The sequence below is a fragment of the Podarcis filfolensis genome, assembly GCF_964270895.1.
Source record: "Podarcis filfolensis genome assembly, chromosome: 5".
Taxonomy (NCBI): domain Eukaryota; kingdom Metazoa; phylum Chordata; class Lepidosauria; order Squamata; family Lacertidae; genus Podarcis; species Podarcis filfolensis.
The window spans coordinates 67623642-67647018 of record NC_139608.1 but is presented as its reverse complement, the minus strand read 5'-3'; the positions used below and the strand labels follow the sequence as shown (position 1 = coordinate 67647018).

The 23377-nt window shown below is 43.0% G+C and overlaps 2 protein-coding genes across 5 annotated transcripts in view; both read left to right on the top strand.

Annotated features, from left to right (window-relative positions):
- Positions 1 to 11630, top strand: part of MCU (mitochondrial calcium uniporter) — an 80648-nt gene extending 69018 nt beyond the window's left edge. The window contains exons 5-8 of one of the 2 annotated variants that reach the window (XM_083614226.1): positions 4887 to 5047; positions 6399 to 6602; positions 7582 to 7698; positions 9653 to 11630. In XM_083614226.1, the coding sequence (XP_083470352.1) occupies positions 4887 to 5047; positions 6399 to 6602; positions 7582 to 7698; positions 9653 to 9775 (605 nt within the window). In that variant the 3' untranslated portion in view covers positions 9776 to 11630. Of the gene's footprint in view, positions 1 to 4886; positions 5048 to 6398; positions 6603 to 7581; positions 7699 to 9648 lie in introns of both variants that reach the window. The other variant, XM_083614227.1, reaches the window with a different exon arrangement.
- A 6584-nt stretch (positions 11631 to 18214) lies between these two features.
- Positions 18215 to 23377, top strand: part of OIT3 (oncoprotein induced transcript 3) — a 33713-nt gene continuing 28550 nt past the window's right edge. The window contains exon 1 of one of the 3 annotated variants that reach the window (XM_083614132.1): positions 18215 to 18777. In XM_083614132.1, coding sequence (XP_083470258.1) covers positions 18708 to 18777 — 70 coding nt within the window. In that variant the 5' untranslated portion in view covers positions 18215 to 18707. Of the gene's footprint in view, positions 18778 to 21813; positions 21847 to 23377 lie in introns of those variants that run through there. The other 2 variants (XM_083614133.1, XM_083614134.1) reach the window with 2 other exon arrangements.

The window sequence follows — 23377 nt, the reverse complement described above, 5'->3', positions numbered from 1 at the left end:
GTTTGCTAGAACTTATCTGTGAAATTAGGGGACGCGGGTGGCGCTGTGGGTAAAACCTCAGCGCCTAGGACTTGCCGATCGCATGGTCGGCGGTTCGAATCCCCACGGCAGGGTGCGCTCCCGTCGTTCGGTCCCAGCATCTGCCAACCTAGCAGTTCGAAAGCACCCCCGGGTGCAAGTAGATAAATAGGGACCGCTTACCAGTGGGAAGGTAAACGGCGTTCCGTGTGCTGTGCTGGCTCGCCAGATGCAGCTTGTCACGCTGGCCACGTGACCCGGAAGTGTCTGCGGACAGCGCTGGCTCCCGGCCTATAGAGTGAGATGAGCGCACAACCCTAGAGTCTGACAAGACTGGCCCGAACGGGCTGGGGTACCTTTACCTTTACCTTTATCTGGGAAATTCTTAAAAGTTGCATGTCACCAAAAAAAAAAAAGATTGCATGGCTGTGCCCACAAATAACAGGGGAGGTCCTGTGTAATAATACGGAGCGAAAGGTTAATCATACTTCTGAAAAGAGAAGCTGTTGCAAAATACTGATGAGACCAAAGGAGAACCTGATGAGACAGAAGAGGTCTTGGTTCAATTTCAGGGAACAATAAGACCATTAATAAAATGTTGTGTGGACTGTGAGGGCCCTTTGAATCTTCCAGCCTTCCCCAACCTCCTGTCCTCCAAATATTATGGACTTCTATCAGCCTCAGCCAGCATGGGCAATAGGATGGGGTAGTGAGAGTTTTAGTTCAAAACATCTGGAAGGCCCCAGGTCAAGGAAGACTGATTTAGTCTTTCACATGTTCTGTCATGGAGGAACTTCTCATTAGGTGTAAAAAGTACCCATTTTTAGAACATTAATATGTAACTGTGACTGAGTTTCTAATGTAGGAGGCATAAGCTGGAATTTAGTTTTATTTAAATCCAGACATAAAAGCTTTCTCAGAACATAGAGAAGCGATTCCTTCATGGTGCTAAATATTGTAGGAACAGCAGAAGTTTTAGGCCTGTAAACCTGAACATCAGATCTGTTTCTTAAGATGTGTACTACTACCTGATTCTGGAAATAAAAGGTTAATCATGTGTACCAGTTCCATCACTTTTCACCTGTGCATGGTTCATCATCATCACTTTTGATTTGTATACCATCTTTCTATCTTACAATACCCAAGGCGGTTTACAAGCCGAAGAAACAAAGAATGTACACCTTATAACAATCTAATGCAATGCAAAAATGTGATAATAAAACATAACTTTAAAATAAGCAACCTACATCAAATAAAGTAACATCTAGCAATCATTAGAATAGTATAAAGGTAAAGGGACCCCTGACCATTAGGTCCAGTCGTGACCGACTCTGGGGTTGCGGCGCTCATCTCGCTTTATTGGCTGAGGGAGCCGGCGTACAGCTTCCAGGTCATGTGGTCAGCATGACTAAGCCGCTTCTGGCGAACCAGAGCAGCGCACGGAAAACACCGTTTACCTTCCCGCCAGAGCGGTGCCTATTTATCTACTTGCACTTTGACGTGCTTTCAAGCTGCTTGGTTGGCAGGAGCTGGGACCAAGCAACGGGAACTCACCCTGTCCCGGGGATTCGAACTGCTGACCTTCTGATTGGCAAGTCCTAGACTCTGTGGTTTAACCCACAGCGCCACCCGCGTCCCGTTAGAATAGTATAAAATAATGTTAAATATCAACATATAAAAATTAAACAGAAACCTACTCTTAACAATTACAATAAATAATTTCTAAACTACAATCAATAAAACAACGGCAAGCCACAGTGCATAAAATAATACAATACAAATTGAGAAGCAGAGACTGGATGGTGGGGCAAGGCAGGTGGAAGAAGACCTTGCTTAATGAAGTCTCTCCCCTCACATGTTAAATTAGTTTGACATACTTCTTAGCTAGATTGAAGCATATTAATATAAACACACATTGTAGTTAATAAAACCCTGGTATTTATACCTTTTGTGTGTATTGATAGAGAAGATTAGAGCTTACAGGAATTGCTGTGGTTCAAATGTTGTGCTGCCTCCATCTCTGCTGAACTGATGTCTGTCAAACTTGGCTTGTTTTGTAGATTCACTGAGAATTAACAAAGGCAAGCTAAACCTGAAGACTGTGTGCTGAAATTTACTGCTTGCAAGGTTCTATATATTTTAGTTTGCGTTGTCTTGACAAAATTTACAATATCTAATTGTTAGGTAGAAACTCAGCAAAAGTGTTTTCATTAACCTTAACAACATTAACATTAACCGTTTGATAAATGTACAAACTTGTAAACAGTAATATTGAAAGAATGTGGTTACAATAGGCGGCTATGCAATATGAAATATCAGATAAGTGTTGATTTTGTTGCCCTCTCAGACTTGATTATCCCAATTAATTTGTGCATGAAGTACCGGTTCACTATAGCTACCTTAAATTGATTTGCGTGTTCAGATCCCGAGACCTCGCTAATAAATAAAGACACATTCGACTCAAATTTTTGTTTCGGTTTTTGGCAGAATTTAGGCCACAACTTTATTGATTACAGAAAAGTGAGTGGTTGCATAGGCTCTGTTTCACCTAGCTCCCTACACCCACGGTAGGTAGCGCTGACCCAGGGTGCATCATAGGACAGCCAAGGGTAAACACCTGGGGAAGGTCAAGAGCCTGGGAGCAGACTCTGTCCCCAGGTGCTCCCCAGGACACAGGCATGGGCACAGCCCCCTACTGGGGGTTGACCAAACCAATTTGAGTCCTTGGATTCCTTTAACGGAATACCCTTCACATAGGGATTGGCACAGCTCCACATCCCTATCCACCTTGAACCAGTGCCTATCCACAACCTTACAAGTTGTGACGATTTGCTATGTGGCATGTAAAACCCAAATGGCCACGGCCAATCAGTCAAGGGGGGAAATTCCTACCGTGCCCCTGTCCCAATGACACACGACAGCATAGCAAGGTCAATTGCTGAAAAACCCTAAATATAGGGAGAGCTGGGTGGGTGTTCCGATGCACGAGCGAAAAGAGGAAACTCTACAACACGTGCATGGGTATAAATAGGTCCCTCAAACCGTCTGCCTTCTTTCCCATTGGCCAAATTGAACCCAGCAAGGAGGGAGCACCAATTGGGCGTTGTGGCTATCCAAACGATCCCACCCACAACCTTGGGTCAGTCACGTTGATCTCACCGCAACATGTGCCCTCTGTGAGGAAGACCCGATTTAGACCAAACAGTCATTGATATTCATAAACATTGAGTACTAAATTCTGGCGTCTCCATTTGGCCTATTACATTTTCATTTCTCCTAGTAATAATAATAATAATAATATAATAATAATTTATTATTTATACCCCGCCCATCTGGCTGGGTTTCCCCAGCCACTTTGGGCAGCTTCCAACAGAATATTAAAATACAATAGTCTATTAAACATTAAAAGCTTCCCTAAACAGGGCTGCCTTCAGATGTCTTCTAAAAGTCTGGTAGTTGTTGTTCTCTTTGACATCTGGTGGGAGGGTGTTCCATAGGGCGGGTGCCACTACCGAGAAGGCCCTCTGCCTGGTTCCCTGTAACTTGGCTTCTTGCAGCGAGGGAACCGACAGAAGGCCCTCAGCGCTGGACCTCAGTGTCCGGGCAGAACGATGGGGGTGGAGACGCTCCTAGGCTCTTCTTCAAAACCATTGTGCACCCTTGTTACTGGGACCCAGTTGTTTGTATCAGTGGGAGATGCAGGTTACCTTAGGGAAGCAGAGGAGAACGTAGTGTGAGGTCGTGGCCTAATAGTAAAATTAGATTTTGAAATATTAAAGTGAAGTACATGGTATAGATGTAAAGGTCCAGAAAACCATTGGAAAAATTCAGGGGTCTCCCCCCCCCCCGGCTTCCCAGTGACACCTCCCCTTCCAGTTTTTCCAAAGACTTTGGGGGATCTTGGAAAAACTTGCTCTGAAACGTTTTCTCTTTTGGAAGGAGCGAACTACTTTTTAATACAAGTTTCTATTCACTCAAAATGTGCAGCATAAAGATTTTTATGGAAGAGAATCCGCAGCATTTGAGCAATAATTTCTGTGTATTGTGTAGACATACACATTCACATTAGCTCGTATAAAACTAACAGTGCAGTCCTATACATCGTTACTCTGAAGTAATTACCAGTGAGTTCAGTGGTTTCTGCCTAGTGGGTCGGTATAGGATTGCAACCTTATATATTTATGGTATATGTTTATAGATGTAAACCTGTGTGGAACTTAAGCAGAGTGGGTTCTGACTGAACCTGTATAGAATGCTTTGTAAACTTCAGGAATATGCCAAATAGTACGGTTTTATGTGCTAAATTACAAATGATGCATTTTATATTGTTTAAGCAGAAAAAACTATTTAATAAATAAATTCAATATATTCAATAAATAAATTGCATACATTCAATAAAGACGTGGCATATATTTCCGTTTTCCCCAGCTTTTCCTGGGAAGGTAGGGTCAGGAGGAATATTTTTTTACATGGCTTCAAAAGTTATGCTAATTTTTCATCAGTAGTCCTAGACCTTCCTCTTCCTCTTATTGCTGATGATGAAAAATGATCCAGTATATTTTTTCGATTACACACACACACACACACACACACACACACACACACACACACAATTGCAAGCAAAGTCCTAATTCCAGTGTTTGGAATTAACGAGCATAAAATAACATGGTTATTCATATTTGGTGTGTATCTTTAAACATTAGTCTCCGCTGAGCCTTTGTTTGAAGCAGGGTGTCATTTTCTTATTTTATTTGGTTCTGTAAATGTCAGGGCAGTGAGAGCAGTTTTTCATTTTGGTTCTAATAAGCTGTTAGAGGCTTAACCACTGTGAAAAACAGAACGTTAAAAAGTCCTGTTTGCTTCTTTAGACCTCTTAAGCCACGAAGACGCAACCACGCTGAATGATGTGAAGACATTGGTTCAGCAGCTATATACCACACTGTGTATCGAGGAACACCAGCTGAATAAGGAGAAGGAGCTCGTTAGACGGCTAGAAGACCTCAAGCAGCAACTAGCGCCCCTGGAGAAGGTGAGAACCTCTCTTCATTGAGTGACATCCTAAGCTGCTTTGATGAGTGGCTCAGTCGATGGCACAGCACAAATTGCATTGTAAGCTAGCAATAAATGCAGTTGAAAAAGTAGAGCTTAATAGCTTTGTGTTGCTAGTTGGATTTGTAGCCTAAAGGGAAACCTACTTTATGCAATTCTTTCTGATCTTTGTCAGAGCACGGAAATATTAAATGGGTTCCAAGTGAGTTATTTTTCATCTGCGAAATGAGTTTTTGGCACTAATATTAAGCATTTCGGGGTAAATCCACAATGCAGTTCAGATTTAAACATAAAGATCCTTGCCAATGGAAATACGCTATACATATTGCACACGTCACAGTAGTCACCTGGGTCCTGTCCCCCAGACTTTGTTTACATAGAGCAATTCCTTTGGTGGTGCTATGAACTCTAAACTACAGCCCTTTGGCACTCGCCTGTAATAAATTACTCTGAAACTGTGTGGAGTCCGTTTTTCAAGATCCACCATCACAAACCACCAAGAAAGTAAGTGGATCAGCTCAGTTGCTGTCGCATTAGTTTGTCCATCGCGCTTGCTCTTTAAAATTTATAGTCTATGCCTTAAAATCAAGGCTACCTTCAGAATGTAAAACACCAAGGCCCCATTAGGAGGTAGCTCAGCTTGCTATCTATTGGTTATAACCAAGGTTTGTTATTGGCTATACTCATGGTTAGTGAAGAGAAAGCTGAACCACAAGTTCCAGCTTGGACAACACACTAAGGAATATGTATGGGCAGTCCTTGTAAGCTATACCATTGTACTTTGGTTCTCAAATTTAATCTGTCCCGGGAGTCCGTTCGACTTCCAAAAAGGTTCAAAAACCAAGGCGCAGCTTCAGATTGGCTGTAGGAACTTCAGTCTGCGTCGGACTTTCAGCTTCCAAAAAACATGCGCAAACTGGAACACTCACTTCCGGGTTTGTGATGTTAGGGAGCCGATTTGTTCGACAACTAAGGTGTTTGACTACCAAGGTACGACTGTAGTTTGGTTTACCGTGTTGCATGAATCAGGTCAACGACAGCTTCTCTCCCACCTTGCACCCTTCTTTGCATGTGTATAATTTACATATATGATTACATGTTTTTCTGGTTCATCCCATTCTATATCTATATATCGAGACAGAGCTTATGTGATGGTCTTAAATAGTAAACAAAACGAAAAGGGGTGCAGCAGGGGGTTAGTAGTCAACAGAAAGAAATGTTTCACAATATCAGCATTGAAAACACCAATCCTACTGTATGTGCTTATTTCGTGTTTAACCTTTGTTGAGAAGCAACAGCTCAACACAGTTCTGAACATTTTTGTCCTGCAGGTTAGGATGGAAATCCGCCGGAAAGCAGAGAAGAGGACCACCTGGGTGCTCTGGGGTGGGCTGGCTTACATGGCCACGCAGTTTGGAATTCTGGCCCGGCTCACTTGGTGGGAATACTCTTGGGACATTATGGAGCCGGTGACCTACTTCATCACATATGGCAGCGCCATGGCAATGTACGCATACTTCGTAGTAACGCGTCAGGTGAGGCTTGCTTTTGGTTTTATTCTATGTTATAAGCAGGTGTCCAGAAAACCCCATTCTCATAAATATGACTTTTCCTCGTCTGTGCTGTTCTTTTCTTGAAAACGAGGGTGCCCACCCTGTGTACTTCTGAATCTTTGGCTTGTTTTATCCGTATACCATCATAATGTGGCAAAATAATATGCAACATTAAGCGATGACGTGTGTGTGTGTGTGTGTGTGTGTGTGTGTGTGTGAACATAACAGATGCAGTGGAACCTCGGTTTTGGAGCATCTCGGAAGCTGAACGTTTCAGAAATAAAACACTGAAAACCCGGAAGTAATTGCTTCCGTTTTCAAACGCACCTCTGAAGTCGAATGGCTTCTGAGGTGCGTTTCTCCATTTTCACCATAGACTTTGCCAACAGCCCTTTGCACCTTGGTTGTTGAACGTTTTGGAAGTCAAACGGTCTTCCAGAATGGATTACGTTCAACAAACAGGGTTCCACTGTATAACATTCAATTTATAACAGATATAGCAACAGACATAACTCACTGAGCATTAGCTGAGAGGAGCAAATTCCTCCATAAACCAAAGATCTGTTTCCTTCTGTTGTTCTGATGAACCACTGCACAGTTGTCGTTTTCAGAGTAGCAAAAGTGTCAAAGCTTGCATGCTACTACATCCCAGAAGAGGCAAAAAGTTCAAGAAAACCCCCACCTTGCCATAGCTTAACTCCTTCACCTGAATCTAGCAATATGTAAAATGATAACTGGGCAATAGGCCCAAAAGACTTCACAGCTTATCACTCTTTAGCTGATAACCAGACTTGAGTTCATGGCCGTAGATAAGCTTCAATATTCTGTAATGCATTTATTGCCCACTTCCCATATTTAGCCATGCACGTATTAATTAATCAACAGTTTTATCCCCTTTCTTCCTAACCCTCATATATTAATGCTTTCATTTTATTTTTTTATTCACTCTTCAATTGCACAGGAGTATGTATACCCAGATGCTAGAGACCGCCAGTACTTATTATTTTTCCATAAAGGAGCCAGAAAGACGCGTTTTGATCTAGAAAAATACAATCAACTCAAGGATGCTATTGCTCAGGTAATGAAAGTAATTTCAACTAATGGGGTGGGGTGGGAAGATGCCCTCTCATCCCATCCCAGTGTTGGATCTTGGTAACTGAGTGAGGCACTTTCTCACATTCTCTTATCACCATGTATTATGAAGCGCAGCATATTATGGCAGGTGTTAATAATTCTGGCATAGATACGAAAGGTGGAATCCAACACTGTGCTCTTCCAGTCTGCCCTCTCCACCCCCCACACCGTTCTGAGGGTTCTCCCAACCCGCCCCCAAGCCAAATTAAGAGGCTGCGGAAGGGGGTGGGGAAATCCCTGCTGTACAAGTGGAAGTCTTTGCTCTCAAGGCTTCTGCTGAAAGTGCTGGTTAGGTGGATCCTGCCCTAAGTTTAAATGGCTGATTTGAACCTGCAACAGTGCAGGTGGGGAAATGGAAGTCCTAGTTTTTGCCTTGCAGGGGCTAAAAGAGTAAATGTCTGTTGGGTGCCATGTTAAATGATTGCACACATCAAATCTCTCTTCTTCCTGATGGGTGATTATGAGTAGTTGCTACCAAACCTTAAACCTTTTGCCCACCGTATGTGAATGCATGTGGTGGCAGTTTCATGTAGCTGGCATGCCTCAGCTGAGAATCCAACAGGTGCATCAATGTGATGTGATAGCTGAGTGACTAATGGCCATGTGAGGTGCCCATGGAATATGCCCTAATCTATCCATGGTTTATGGCTGTACATATTACCTGCAGATGGTGAGTTTGTGGGACTCCCTTGGGTGGCTCACTGATGTTTATAGAAGAAGAGAACAAGAGTAGGAATGAGGAAATAGTCAAGGGCTGGCACTAGGATTGTATCTGATTTTTAGAGCTGCTAGCTGTCTATCATTTTCCCAGTCTAGTCAGTAAAACCACCTCTACCATGGTCTATAATTCCAACAAACTTTAGAATTGGCCTAATTGAGGTCTCTTCCTCTTAACACCATGGCTGCACATCTGATACCTTGACCCTATTAGTGTTGGGGCTTGCCAGCATTTTTTTAAACAGACTTGGCAAGACTTCTTACATTTATGAATGCTGTTCTTTCTGCCCCTGACATTAATCTTGGATTCTATAGAATGCTGTGTTGTTCATTGTATACAGGAAATAAGCATTATCTGGTGGGAGGTGCGTGTGATCTCTAGGAGAGGGATAATCCATTTTTTCTACCACTTTGGAAGTTACTGACTTCGCAGTTGCTGCAACTGAAATTGCTAAGTCTTTGGGGATAAGTGTTCAGTCTACTTGGAGGGGGATTATTGCACTTAATTAGGGCTGGGTATTTTTTATTTCAATTGGATATATGTAAATAATCATAAATACTGTGCTTGTGCAATAATAATAATAATAATAATAATAATAATAATAATAATAATAATTTATTTATACCCCACCCATCTGGCTGGGTTTCCCCAGCCACTCTGGGCGGCTCCCAACCGAATATTAAAAACATGATAAAGCATCAAACGTTAAAAACTTCTCTAAACAGGGCTGCCTTCAGATGTCTTCTAAAAGCCAGAAAGTTGTTTATTTCCTTGACATCTGATCGGAGGGCGTTCCACAGGGCGGGCACCACTACTGAGAAGGCCCTCTGCCTGGGTCCCTGTAACCTCACTTCTCGCAGTGAAGGAACCACCAGAAGGCCCTTGGAGCTGGACCTCAGTGTCCAGGCTGAATGATGTTGGTTCAGATGGTATCATCTACTTATTTTTCATAAAATTTCCATGAGTTATAGCCTCAGCAATAAAGAGATCACATTACCTTACAGCAGGAGTCGTTGACCTGTAACCCCCCAGATGGTACTGAGGTACAGAACCCCTCATTCCTGACAATTGGCTGTGACTGATGGGACTTGTCATTCAGCAACATCTGAAGGGGTGTATTTCAGGACGTTGTGGTGAAATGTGGTTCTTATAGCTTTCTCCCCCCTTAATTTTCAGGCAGAATTGGATCTTAAGAGGCTTCGAGACCCCTTGCAGGTGCATTTGCCTGTCCGACAAATCAGCGATAAAGACTGACCAGCCCAGGTCCTCTGAACCCTGGCAGACTTGGCAAAACGGTTCATAGCTCTCGCCTCTTTAATTAAAGCATTGCTGGTGGAAGCTGGGAGGTCTTGCGGGGGTAGAGGGCTTTTTAATCATTCAAAGCAGAACAAGGACCATGGCTGGGGAGGGGTCAGTGTGTTCAACGAGAAGATCGGGCATTGTGGGATGTTAAGTCTTTTCAAAGGGCTTGACAAATACCGTCACATTTAAACGTTCTTTCTTCCTGGATGAAAATATATATAAAAAAGTCGGCATTTCATAAGCAGAATGTATAGGGGGCATATTTTTCCGGCTTTGCAGTGTCTGCCTCTTGATGATGCACCAGCAGCCTGCTAAGCTTTTTAAAAGACTTCTCCTCTTTCAAAATACCAATAATAAATAATAACAGTGCATCAAAAAAAAAAAAGGGAAGAAGAAGGGGGAAAAGCACCATCTTATGAAACTATGGCTGCTGATCCAATTGGCCCTACATGAACATGCACTCTAGATTGGACCTAGTGTGTCTCTTTTGTAACCTTCATGTGAAACTGCTTTTTACTTTAAAAGAAAACGAAGCAGACTTTCTCCTTTATGGGATGATTACATCACTATAGTCAGTTTTATTGATATCACAAGCGGAATAACCCTTGCCCTGAACGTTTGATAATTGACACTTTGAATGACTTACTACATTCTTAAACTTGAACATGTCCCACTGCCCTGGATGTACTTCTAGATATAAATGGTGATATTGCATGAGAGAATTTTTCATATTCAGTCTTAAGGGAGGGAAGTCTCCCCCTACTCTTTCCACCCCAGAATCTGGTAGCGACCTGGATTAATCAAATCACAAAGGTTGGTTTAAATATATAGCAAATTGGGTACTTGACTCAAAACCATGACTCTTTACAGAAAAGCATTAGGACAGGTATAGCGAAATGTGATGTTTGCATAGCAGAGTGAATGTTGTGTCTTTCATGAAGTCGCCTGGTCTGGAGACTTTGTCAAAGGCCTAGAGCAGAAGACCACAGAGTTCCACATTGATTCACAAGCCCTTTCTTTCTTTGGTAGCTTTAAAAAGAACGCCCCGGTGCCGAGGAGCCAGGGTTTCTGCGGAGTAGCAGATTGCAAACTCCTTTTATTATTGTTGTTGTTATTATTTTAAAAGTTGAGGAAATGGCACTCCATCACCCTCCACTTCTTGCAAACCAACTGGGTGGTTCCGCCCCCCCTCCCCTGAGCGGATCTTGCATCCTGCATGGAGTGGAATCAGCCTTTTCTTATCATCCTGTGATAAATACTGTGGAGACAGGATGGAAGTTGCAGAAGGGCTCTAAGCTTAATTCGCAGAAAGGCCGGGTGTTTCCTTTCAGTTCACTACTTCTCACTGTGTCAAGGCGAGAGGCTCCCACTTTCTGGAGAAACCATGTTTTAAAGTGTACAAAATAAATATAAACCAGACGCCAGGTGCCTTGCAGATGTGGAAATGCAGATGGGACCGTTGCTGCCTCCTCTCACTCGATGGCATGTTGGACTGAATCGATGCATGTTCCAAGGTGTTTTTTCTTTCTTTCTCTCTCTCTCCCCCCACCTTTTGTCTTTCTGTTCTCAATTACATTTTTGATTTTTGATTTTCGTTGGTTGTTTTTTTTAAAAAACAAAAACAAAAACAAACCTGTTTTATCCTCTTTGTATGCAGCATTTTAAAAAAGGAAGAAGACGAGCAGTCCTGTAGCGGAACATTTTATGTGTGTTTGGGGTGAGGGAGGGGCATGGAGAAAAAGTCCTTAAAAAATAAAGTAAAATACTGAACATGTGTAAAATCCTGTATCATTTATTAAATATGTATAAAAGAGCAATGTACTTCTGGAACAATAAATAACTATTCAGTTTTTGAACTGTTGTGTTGAAACTGATTTCTTCCCAGTTGAAAGGAGTGAATCGGTGTTTGCTAACTTTTGCCTGGCAGCCTGTTTGGGCCTCTTTCGTTTACAAATAAGCCCAAACCAAGATGTCTCATGCTTTACAAAAATCATACAGGGGTGGTAGTTCTGTGTGGGAAACAACATTCATCCAATAGATCACAGTATGTGGCGGTACATTCTCAGCGATTGTACCTCTTATGTACATGGAGTTGACAACCCGTGTGCCAGTGATCATCACATAAGCACACAATTTCCCATATGCAGTATAATCTCTATTGTAACCCTAACTCTATTGTAACTCTACTGACTTTTCCTCAACTGATAGATATCATTCTTGCCCTGGAATGGCAGTAAAGAAGAATGCCCTGCAATATAGCTTTGACCATAAACTTGAGATACAGAAGCTTAACTTAACCCATGGGTGAGGAATCTGTTGCTCTCCAGTTGTTGTTGGACTTAGAGTCATAGAATTGGAAGAGTTGGAAGGGACCACAGTGGTCTCAGATAGTCGAACCTTTGCAATGCAGGAATCACAACTGTTAAGGGATGATGGAAGTTGTGGCTCAGCAACACCTGAAGTTCCCCACCCCCTAACAGTGGAAGCGGGGACTTGTTCTATCAACCTGCACCTTCCTTATGCCTGCTGATCGCAGAGGAGGCTTCTGTACAGCTCTACGGTCATTAGCAGATGGTGTGGTAGGATGTAGGTGCTGACCTGATGTCCGGACAGGTGAGTTGCTGCTACTTACCAGCAGAAGGAAGGAGGGTGGTGGCTGGTGCAGAAGGAGCACCAGATTGGCTGATGCATTTGCACCACACTGACCTCGATAGTGCTTTGCTCCTCCCAGGAAGCACCAGCCAACTCAACGGCCGAGAGGTCAAGAAAGTGTCTCCCACCGTACCAATCTGCCTGCAAATGACTACAATAAGTTTGGATGTCAGGAAAACCCTTGCCCGTCATGTTGCAGTGCCAAATTCAAAACAAGTGAAAAATATTCGTTTATTACCTACACTGTTGAGATTTCCACCGTGCTAGACATCTGGAGTTGTTTAGGAACCTGAGATGCTTTTAGGGGGATAAGATAGACAAGGAAGCAATAAGATTAAGCACTGTCTTCCACCATAACACATCTTTGCTTCAAATTACACACTCCCAACACCTCTCTGCGACAGAAAGGATGTGTGAGCTAAGATCTGCGAGTTCAGTTGTTTAACTTGATCTTCCCTGGAAGTGGCTTTTAGAGGAAGGAAAAAGCACTGGCCCACAAATGCACTGAGAAATAAATGAATAAGCTGCCAAAACCTGCTCAAAACCAGTACATGACCTACCTCCACATTACCAAGATACACCTTTTGTTGCTGCCTCTTTTAAAATCTGTGAAGCAGGTGAATTGTTTTCAAAAGTTGCTTTGACATTTTTCATTGTTGTGAAGAAAAGCCTTGCTCTCTTCCCCACCATTTTGCCAGAGCGCTCAGGCACCTATTTCCAGCCCCAATTCCTAAATCTACAATCCCAGGATGGGTTCTGTCAAGCAGGAAGATGAAGAAAAATGCAATGGGGTTTTACATCAGCAAAAACCATCTTCACCTACCCCAGGGGTTGTCTACAGTCTCCACAACTCTTAGCATGTATTACACTACCTCAGGGGTCAACAACCTTTTTCAGCCATGGGCCAGTCCACCGTCCCTCAGACTATGTGGTGGGCCAGACTATATTGGGGGGGGGGATGAATGAATTCCTATGCCCTACAAATAACCCAGAGATGCATTTTAAATAAAAGGACACAGTCTACTCATGTAAAAACACTCTGATTCCCGGACCATCCGTGGGCCAGACTGAGAAGGCGATTGGGCTGCATCTGGCCCTCGGGCCTTAGGTTGCCTACCCCTGCACTACCTGGCCAAATGCGACCTGTGCTTTGATATTTAAAACCTCCAGCTGTCACTCAATCCATTGTTGGTGAGAAAGTCCTTAAAAACTGAGCTGCCTGTTGCCCTTCATTGACCATTGGAAAAACCTGCAAATGACCACCTTTGCTGTGTTACTCATGAGGAGACCAGACACAGGTTTGTAACTAACTAGGTCAGCATTGGTCATCTCCTTTTATTTTCAGGCTGTTTTGTCCATTTGTCCTCTTCCTTTTTTGTTCTCAATAAAACATCATATAATTTGGCTGCTGGGGTCTGACATTAATGCCAAACTTTAGGATTCTGGTAATCACCCATGTGCCTAGGTTGTTTGGTTCATGCCACAGGGCATGGGAGTTGATAAGAGAGGCACAGACTGCTCTGATTCCAGGGAGAGCCAGAAGCTGGTGCTACTCTCTGAGTAAACTGAGAGGGATCTGGCTGAGAAGTGCAGAGTGTGCTGTCTCAGACCCACATTTTAGTACTTCCTTGGGTGCTCCAGAATTCTCTCCCATCCAGAGGCTTTCATATGGAAAGGTTGCAGGGCAGCAATAGCCGGATAGTTGAGGTGCAGCATGACTCCCCTACAAGGCAATTGTGCAACAGTTGTGCCAACGCAGGCACTCCCCTCCTTCCCCTTATGTTACAATTTGCACTATCAAGCACAATAATGCTAGGAAAAATGGCCAATGTTACATCTAAGGAGACACCCATCTCCCATTGTGCAACCTATCATGCCGGCTAAAGGTATCAGTGACAAACCAGCATTGCTCAGCTCACAGGAGGATTCCTTTAGCATTTTAGTAAGGCTCAAGTGCTTCATAATGCAATACAAGACCAGGATAGTGAGAGGTGTTTTCACTTGGTCCCAGGCATCCATCCTCCCCGTTGGGATTTGGGCTTAAAAGGCCAAGGAAATTTGTGGGTGTGTGACTAAGGTGTAGGCAAACCCAGTTTATGAAATTGCACATTACCGATCATGGACCACCGCTAAGGACTTGGCTTCCAGTTTCCTAGCACTGTGGAGCATGAGCCAACATGTGAGAACCTTAACTCCAGTCTTAAACTGACATATTTATTATATGCATTTACGTATGTAGTAGCATTCTGTTACATGAGAACCATTTCCTGTTAAGTGTTCCAGCCGAAACACAGATTTCCACCTCAGTGAGAACTATGCCTTTGGTGAGATTACTTGCAGAGAGGTATGTACACAAACGTGTCAATGTGTCTGTTTTCCCATCTCCAGCAATCTTTTCCCCGACTTGGCTGCTTGCCTACAATTAAAATCAGCAAAATGTTTCATTTCATGGCTGTAATCTGAAGATAGCTGATTCCAGGATTTTTTATTATTATGTGGCATTGATCTAATACGTTTGTGAATGATTAATATTCAGGCGAATATTCCATTTCAGGGGTTTAAAGCTCTGTTGGAATTATAGCTTCCTGTCCACCTTTCCTTCTTTGCTCTGTGGTTGTGACAAAAAGTAACCTTTCAATAAATACCAAGGAAGCCCTTCTCCTTTCCCAGGTACAGCCATCTGCAAGAAATTATATATGCAGCCTCCTCTGTATTGGTGACTCCTATTGTGCTTCATAGGCAGTGCTATTTCTCTAGAAAAAGAGGTGCCAGAACTCATAATGAGTTCTCTCTTATAATGGCAGTGGCACCCACCTGAGATGTGCTGGAACTGAGTTCTGGTGAGTTCCAGCCGAAAAAAGCCTTGTTGATAGGCTGCGCTACTTTGACCTCCCTTTCTTCATCACTTCTTTTGCCTCTCATGCTATCTCTGTGTGGGCAGCCTACTGATGGGTACATCCCATAATATTAGTATTATTTAATAAACAATACTTTATCTTGCCCAAGGCAGCTCAAAGCAACCACCAACCAACAAACAAATGACATTAAAACCAATTGATGGGGGGGGGATACATTTAAAACACGGGTCGCGCTGTGGGTTAAGCCACAGAGCCTAGGACTAGCCGATCAGAAGGTTGGCGGTTCAAATCCCCGCAACGGGGTGAGCTCCCATTGCTCGGTCCCTGCCAACCTAGCAGTTCGAAAGCACATCAAAGTGCAAGCAGCTAAATAGGTACCGCTCCGGCGGGAAGGTAAACAGTGTTTCCGTGTGCTGCTCTGGTTCGCCAGAAGCGGCTTAGTCATGCTGGCCACATGACCCGGAAGCTGTACACCGGCTCCCTCGGCCAATAAAGCGAGATGAGTGCCGCAACCCCAGAGTCGGTCACGACTGGACCTAATGGTCAGGGGTCCCTTTACCTTTACCTTTACCCACATCTAGAAGACCACAGAAAGTTCAAGGCTAAAATGTTAGAGGTAAAACTGTGATGTATCCAGACCCTCCAAGTGTCCCTATTTTTCAGGGATGTCCCTGATTTGGAGAAGCCATCCTGGTTTCTTATTTGATCCCAGAGTGCCCCACTTTTCCTTAGGATGTGCCTATTTTCATTGGAGAAATGTTGGAGGGAGGAATCCTACCTCTGAGCCATCTGAAGGCAATCCTGTATAGGGAAGTTTTTTTATATGTTTTAAATGTTTTTTTTAATGTTAATGTTTTATTATTGTTCTTATATGTTGGAAGCTGCCAAGAATGGCTGGGGCAACCCAGTAAGATGTGTGGGGTATAAATAGTAAAATTATCATTATGAAATGGGGCGTCCCTATATGCATCGGAGAAATGTTTGAGGGTATGAATATATCCACAACCTCCATAATAAAGTATAAGGATGGGGCACTGAGGCAAGATTGTTAAGAGAGTTGAGTTTATTTCCCAATTCCGTAACTTATCTGCTAATGGTTTCCCTTATTTTATCAATTTTTCTGCTTTGCTCCCTCAGCACTCCTTTGCTTTGGATTATTTTTTCCTTGTATCCATCTTTGGTTTTAGTAGCGTTTCAGTTAAAGGCAGGTGGTTTTATTCATGTATATTTTTAACTTTTGCCTGGATAGAATATGAGCTCATAAATCCCCAGTGGAACTTGTTTACCAAAATAAGGTCTTCCTAGCTCCTTGACCCCCAGCAATCAATCTTAGAAGCATGTCCAAACTTATCTGGAATATGCAACCTTCAGTTGACTGTCGGCAAGGCCTTGCCACATGTGGCTGGTTCTTGGTGGCCTGAAATAGAGCTGCAGCAAAGTGCTGTTTCTCACATTTCCCTCTCCTGAACCAATGTGAAAGAATACAGATGGTGAAAACTTCACATTGTTTATGCAAAACGGGATAGCAAAAACAAGGCTGGCAAAGTTCCTTCAATTGGCTGTATAGATGCAGCAAATCAGGACAATTAAGATGGATGCCAGAAAATGGTTGTGTGCCTGGTAGAGAGGCACTGTGAAACTGTGGTTGTTTTTAATGTTCTGTTTTATGTACGGTATGTTTTAATGTGCTGTTGCACTATCTTGTACCAACAGGATATAAATGAATAAAGTGGATCCAAGGACAGTCTGAGGCACTGGCCAGTTTCAAGGAGGCGTGATAGAAGAGCTCTTGACAGAAGTACATTTGTGCTTATTCTGAAGCAAGTAACTGAAAGGCCAATCCTTAAATCTGGCAGAGAAATTTCTGGAGGCTAGGAATCTCACCATCGGCGGGTGATGGAGGGCAATGTTTCTGCACAATTTTTGTCTTCGAGATTGGGCAAACGAGAGGCTGCTGACCCCTCTTATTCTAAGGGTTTCTCATTGATCAACTACCCTGTAGTTACTACAGAGATACAACTAGTCAAAATGAATAATACCAGCCATCAAGCATGAGCTGAGGCAGGCAGTGAAGAGAAATAACATTTTATGTGTGTGCGTGCTTCAGATCAGAAATTCAGCTGAAAGTTGTCATTTTTTATTTTATTTGATGCTAAAACGAAGACTATATCAGCCTCCAACAACACATCACTTCCCTTGGCTGGCTGTACGGGTGCCCTTTCAATGGGAGTTTTATGTTTTGGGAGCTGAACATTGAAGTTCTTACTGCACAATCATTAGAGACCAAGGACACTTTCTAATGGTTGTGCCGTAAGAACTTTGACCTTCCTTCTCACACCTCTTGTGCTAAATGGAGAAGACATTAGAATGAGAGCCACGAGTAACATTTTGATTTGCCCTTAGCGTACTCCATAAAATAGGCAGACTGACCTTTCCCCAGTGTGGCTGAACAAGTAAACGTTGCTGAAGATGCTTCATTGCTGCTGCTACATATATAATATGTCCAGCCACAAATTCATTTTGAGGTAAAAAATTTATGAAACAATCTTTCAATTAAACAACAACAATGCACCCCTATTATGCTGTTTATGAACACCTGCTACCCCTGCCTCAGAAATTTATAACAGCAAATGGAGAAGAATACACAGCACTGAGTTAATAGCTGGGTGTGTAGAGACTCAGAAAACAGAGCGGTGTCAACAAGGGCCCAAGAGTGTCTCTCCTTTCATCTGTGAAAGTGTGGGTGCCTCGCCCAGCTGTTCAGCCCTGAAGGGGGGCAAGGGACCTTAGTATGGCATCCAGCTAGCCTCCCTCAGTGGTACGTTGGTCTCAGGGTATGGTCTGAAGGCATGTTTTGCTCTATTTTGGCAGACGGGGGGCGACGGGGGGGGGGTTGAAGTCTCATTGTCTCTTGCTCTCCTATTTCCTCTGATTAAGACACTCTGCTTCTCCTTTCCTCATGACAGGAAACAGAAAAAAAAATAAGATGGAGATAATAGCTAGGAGCCATCTTCCTTTCTTCCCACATCTCCGCAGGATGCCTGGGTCTCCCTTCCTCAGTGGTCTTTCCAGATAAGATAGCAGGTGTGTCACTTTAGGGCACTTGGACAAGAAAACAATCGGAGGATGGGCTTGGAAACAAAATGAATGCATCTGCGTGTGGGGGAAATAACCCTCTTTGACTGAAAGGCAGAGCTGCTATGGGGCAGGTCAAGGCTGCAGTTGGGCTCTGCATTCCTTACAGCCTCTTCCTCTGATAAAACCTCCAGGACCCTTAACAGACTCTCTCTTCATGTGAGCTTGCTTCAGGACTCCAGAACCCATTTGGTGTGTCAAGGAGAGAGAGAGAGAATACAGGTGAACCCACGTTGCGTGCTTAAAAGGGATTATTTTGACAGAGCACGTGGCCTTGGTCAGAGGGGGATGTTCCTGTTTCTCATTTTGTCCTTGTACCTCCCTGCTAAAGCACAGCCCTTGCAGGAGAACACAGTGGGTAAGTAGACGCAAAGCCATTTATTAGACACTTTGGCAGTCAGTGTTCTTGCAGTGACTTTGCCCTCCTTTTAGGTCTTTTTCCAGCCAAACTGAGCTGTAGTGAACATAGTCCAAAGTTAGCATTGCATTTCAATTGCAAAAGGACCTTGCATTTCCTCTAACACTCTTTGCCCTGAATTTCTTACCGGTGGGAAAATGTGAGCCTTCCCCCAAATATTATGTTTGCCCTGTAAATCTCACAGGCACCTAAACCTAAATCCTAGATTTATTTTTTTTTAGAGGCTATACTGGTTGATTTTACATGCTGTTGATCAGAATGAATATATTGTAGTTTGGTTTTTATATTTGATGTACCCTGTCTGAAGGGTGGGTTAAAAATGATATAGTTACTGCCTTGGATTCTAAGTTGCTTCTCTGTTTCATGTAAGGGAGAACCAACGCCCCCTAAACCATATCCTACACCTTTCCCAAAGGACTACAAAAGTCCTAAGATGAAATGTATTCTGCTTGTGAGAAAGAAAATGAAATATGATTCTTTTCAAGAAATCGAAATATCCCCCCTAAATCTAAACTGTCATGGTGTTGTCATAAAAACTTTGAGGGCTTCTCCTTCCTCTCCTCCACCTGCATCCCTGTGCCACCCCCTCACAAATCTGATCTTGGGAATTTGGGGCTTAAGGATAGAGAAGAAGAACAGTTTCACTGAGCCAGCAAATTATTCAAGTTGGCCAACATCCTTGGATGTCTCCCACTTTCTCAGCATCTGTAGGAGGGCTTATCATGCTCCCATTCACCACTAAGACAGAATCTGCTCAGTGGTGGACTTTGAATCACAGGTATGCATGGGACACCAAATTCTTAATTTGGGTTCTGAGGCATAACTTCAAATGTGGTAGTAATGTTGAGAAATTCCAGTGATAGGAGGTAAAATTCTTTTTTTAAAAAAATAATTTTTATTAACTGGCCAATCACATCAAATTAAATCACATCACATAATTCCAAATTACAAAGCCAAATTTTTAAATTTTGTTGGGGGAACCCATACTTCAAGATCCAAAGGGGGATTCCAATCATCTTCTTATTACTGCGTTAATGTCCAAATCAGTCCCAATCAGTCCAGACAAAGTTCATAATTCTATCCAGTCTTATCTTGGTGTTTCCACATCATATCTTGTTCATATAATTTCTATTTTTCCTTTACGATCTCTTCTGTTAGTCTCCTTAAGCCGATAAGCAAAATAATAATCCTGTGTGGATTTCCCGTTCCTCCACTAAGTCCAGATGGTTTCCATGTATCTCCTTCGTAGATAGCATCGCTCTTTCCATCATAAATTTGGCATTTGTCGCTCTTAAGTCCCACCGAGGAGTTGATCCACGATATGTAAACAACTCTATTTCTCTCTTTCTCCTCCCAGACCCAAGAGCTCCAACAATGCCTCCCAAAATGGCGACGGCATTTTTAACTGCGTCATTCCAAAACTCTTAGTTTTCCAGCTTCATCTTAAAACATTGCTTTGGTTCGAAAGTTTATCTCCACACAGCCTTAAATCCACAGCTTAAGTCCTTAGTTTCTGACTCATTAGGGGAGGGGATTCTTGTTAAATCACATAAGAAAAAGGAAGGCAGGTTTTTCCCCCCCTCCCCCCTCAGTCATACCGTATCTTGACGTATCTTCTCATATTTTTGTTATCAGAGATCTCTTCTGTCAGCAGTCTTTACTCCCCTTTTTCCTTGAAGCATGTGCAATTTATCTCATCCAAATTGTTTCTTTTGAAGATGCTTGCAACTAGCGGCGCGAATCAGGGACGGCGTCCAGGAGTGCCGGAATCCCACAGGAGGGCTTTGTGCCTAGTGCCCCCACCCCCACAAATTCGGGGGTGGTATAGGGCACAGCAGGCAAGGGTCGTCCCCCCCACAATCCTGGGGGGGTTAGGGAGGCTAATTACCCGCATCATAGCCTCCAAATTACCTCGTGTGGGTCGGAGAGATGTTATTGTCAGCCATCTTCCGATGCGCCACCTAGTGGCCCCGATAGGAGGTAAAATTCGAACAGATACCAACACCCCATTCTTGGATCCACTGAGAGCCTAACATTCAAACCATCACATAATGTTGGCTATATGATTGCTTTGTGTATTTTCCCACCATAGAGCAAGAAAATCTGTGAATGGTGTGTTTGTGTGTATGTTGACTTTGATTAAGAAAATGTCATAAGCACAGACACAGAGAAATACATACACAGAGCTGCATTTCAAGGTGGATTTTTTTTTTAAGCCAGGAGATCAATTGTGGATTCTCCTGCATAACATGTCCATTAATTCTTATGAGTGTGAATTGCAGCCACTGCAATATCTATAATCACAGGCAAGTGAAGCAAGAATAAACAGTCAGCAATCACAGTTCGTCTGTGTCCAAGTTGTTTTCTCATTAGGTTAAAATGCATATTCTTATTTTCAAATGGCGCTACAGACATTGCAGAATTCCTAAAATTTGGGTTAAATAATGCAACAGTAGCAGGAGAAGCCCAGTGGGAAATAAAGCATCAAAAGGTAGAAAAACTCGATTTGTTCAGTTTTGCTGTGTGCCTAGCCAGAACAATTGCCTTCTTTAAGAGTGAGGATAGTGAAAAGTAATGGATTTGCCTTACTCAGAAAAATATTAGCATAAATCCTGCTTTAATGGTGGACCTGACCAGTCATGGTTAACTGGTGCTTAATCAGGTGTTAAATATATGCAAAGATTTAAGCTGCAAACTTTCACTGCAGAAGCTGCTGGGGGAAGATTAAATACAGGCCTGATGAAAAGTGAAATGAATATTTTTATTACATTCTTCTCTCTGGCGGCTTTCACTTTAAATCTCTATGAAATCCTGCTTCTTAGGAACAGGTTGACTCAGATGCCCTTTGTACATACACAAAGCTCCCACTGCAGGCAACAGCACTTGTGCATGATCAATAAATAGATGGTGCTTAAATGAGATATCTCACCATCATCCAGTTAGGAGAACTTTATTGCAACAGGAGACACAAGCAGAGATGGAGGGCATGGAAAGAACCCACCCTTGAAGGTAGTTCATCAGCTTTACCTGGTGCAAAACTGTGGTGCATTTATGAAGAAGGAAGGGTCACAAGGAAAGTAGCACCACTTTCGTCATATCTATTCTGTGCTGACTGTTTGTGGTTAGCTCTCAGGTTTGTACTGTGTATCACCTTTAAAACACCTGGGCCCTGCATCCCTAAGAAACTAGCCTCCCATGAGGTCCTTTCCAGACCTGCAGATCAGAGGGAGAAGGAGGTTGCTTGGAACACACAGGAGGTCCTTTTCTGTGGTGGTATCCACACCCTCTAGGCTTCGATGCCTACTGAGATCCACCAAGTCACCACATTATATTCTTTCCACCACTAGCTGAAAGCATTCCTATATGCAAGACTTTTCCTTGGCTATAAAAGGATTGGTGCTGCTGTATTCTGTTTTAGTTATTGCAGTTTTCATTTTTGGTTTTATATATATTTTATCATGTTTTGAATATCATTTTTTGCTCTGTGTGTGTGTGTGTGTGTGTGTGTGTGTGTGTGTGTGTGTGTGTATCAAACTCTAAGCAAATTATTAACATAATAAGGACCAGGGCTGGTCTTTAAGGTCCATGAAGACCTTTAAATACTAGGGAACAGAAAGTATGTAGAAAATTGGTTTGCAAGGTGAGGGAGAACTGCAAGTCATTGCGCCCGATGGCAGCTGGCAGCGTGAGTCAAGTGTTCTGCTCTGAATTGGGGAGATCAAAGCCACTCTCGTGAACCATTGTCAAGGAGAGCACCATTCTGCCTAGCAGAAAGCACAGACACAAAGAAACGGCAGCTTAGAGACCTATTTTAATCTCTTCTTACTGGCAGGAGGCAAGCCAGAGAATGAAGAGGAAGGGCCCAATGTATATGCCAGGGCAAAGAAAGGTGACAGAGAAGACAGCCTCCCAGGATGAGGCAGAGACATTGCAAGACAATTTCTAAGTGCAATTTAACAGCACTGTGGGCCAGCACTATAAAGACCCCTTTGTAAAATATGATAAGTTTTAAAATTAAAATATAGTGGTGGGTGGGGTAGGGGATAATATTGCTTTGCTGGAAAATAGTCCCAGGTCACAAGAGTAGCCTTTGGTACACAAAGGTATTATTTGATTAAAACGTTTAGGATGAAATACTGTGGTCCCTGGAAAGCTATCTCAGGTACCATTGGAAAAGCAGGCCCACTGCTGAGATTCCTCCCTAGGAACTTTCCACCGTCATGGGTGCTTCAAAGGGGGTGGGATTTCAGCAGGGCTGTGTGCTGGCAATAGCCACAAATCTGCAGGGTCCTAGGTTCCTTCATTGCGTATCAACGCCCTCTCCCCTAGCAGAGCCAGAAACTACATCAACCCAAGAGCAGACCATTGTAGGGAATTTAAAAAGGTGTTTGGTGGGGTGTCCCATGCCTTAAATGGGAAATAAATCTAATGGCTAGATCCAGTATGTGAGATCACTTTATGCAGCCCTACTAAATTTTAACCAAGAGCAATGATGTTGGTTTTAATGGTTTGCTAAGGAAGGGGAGGGGGAAATGTGTGG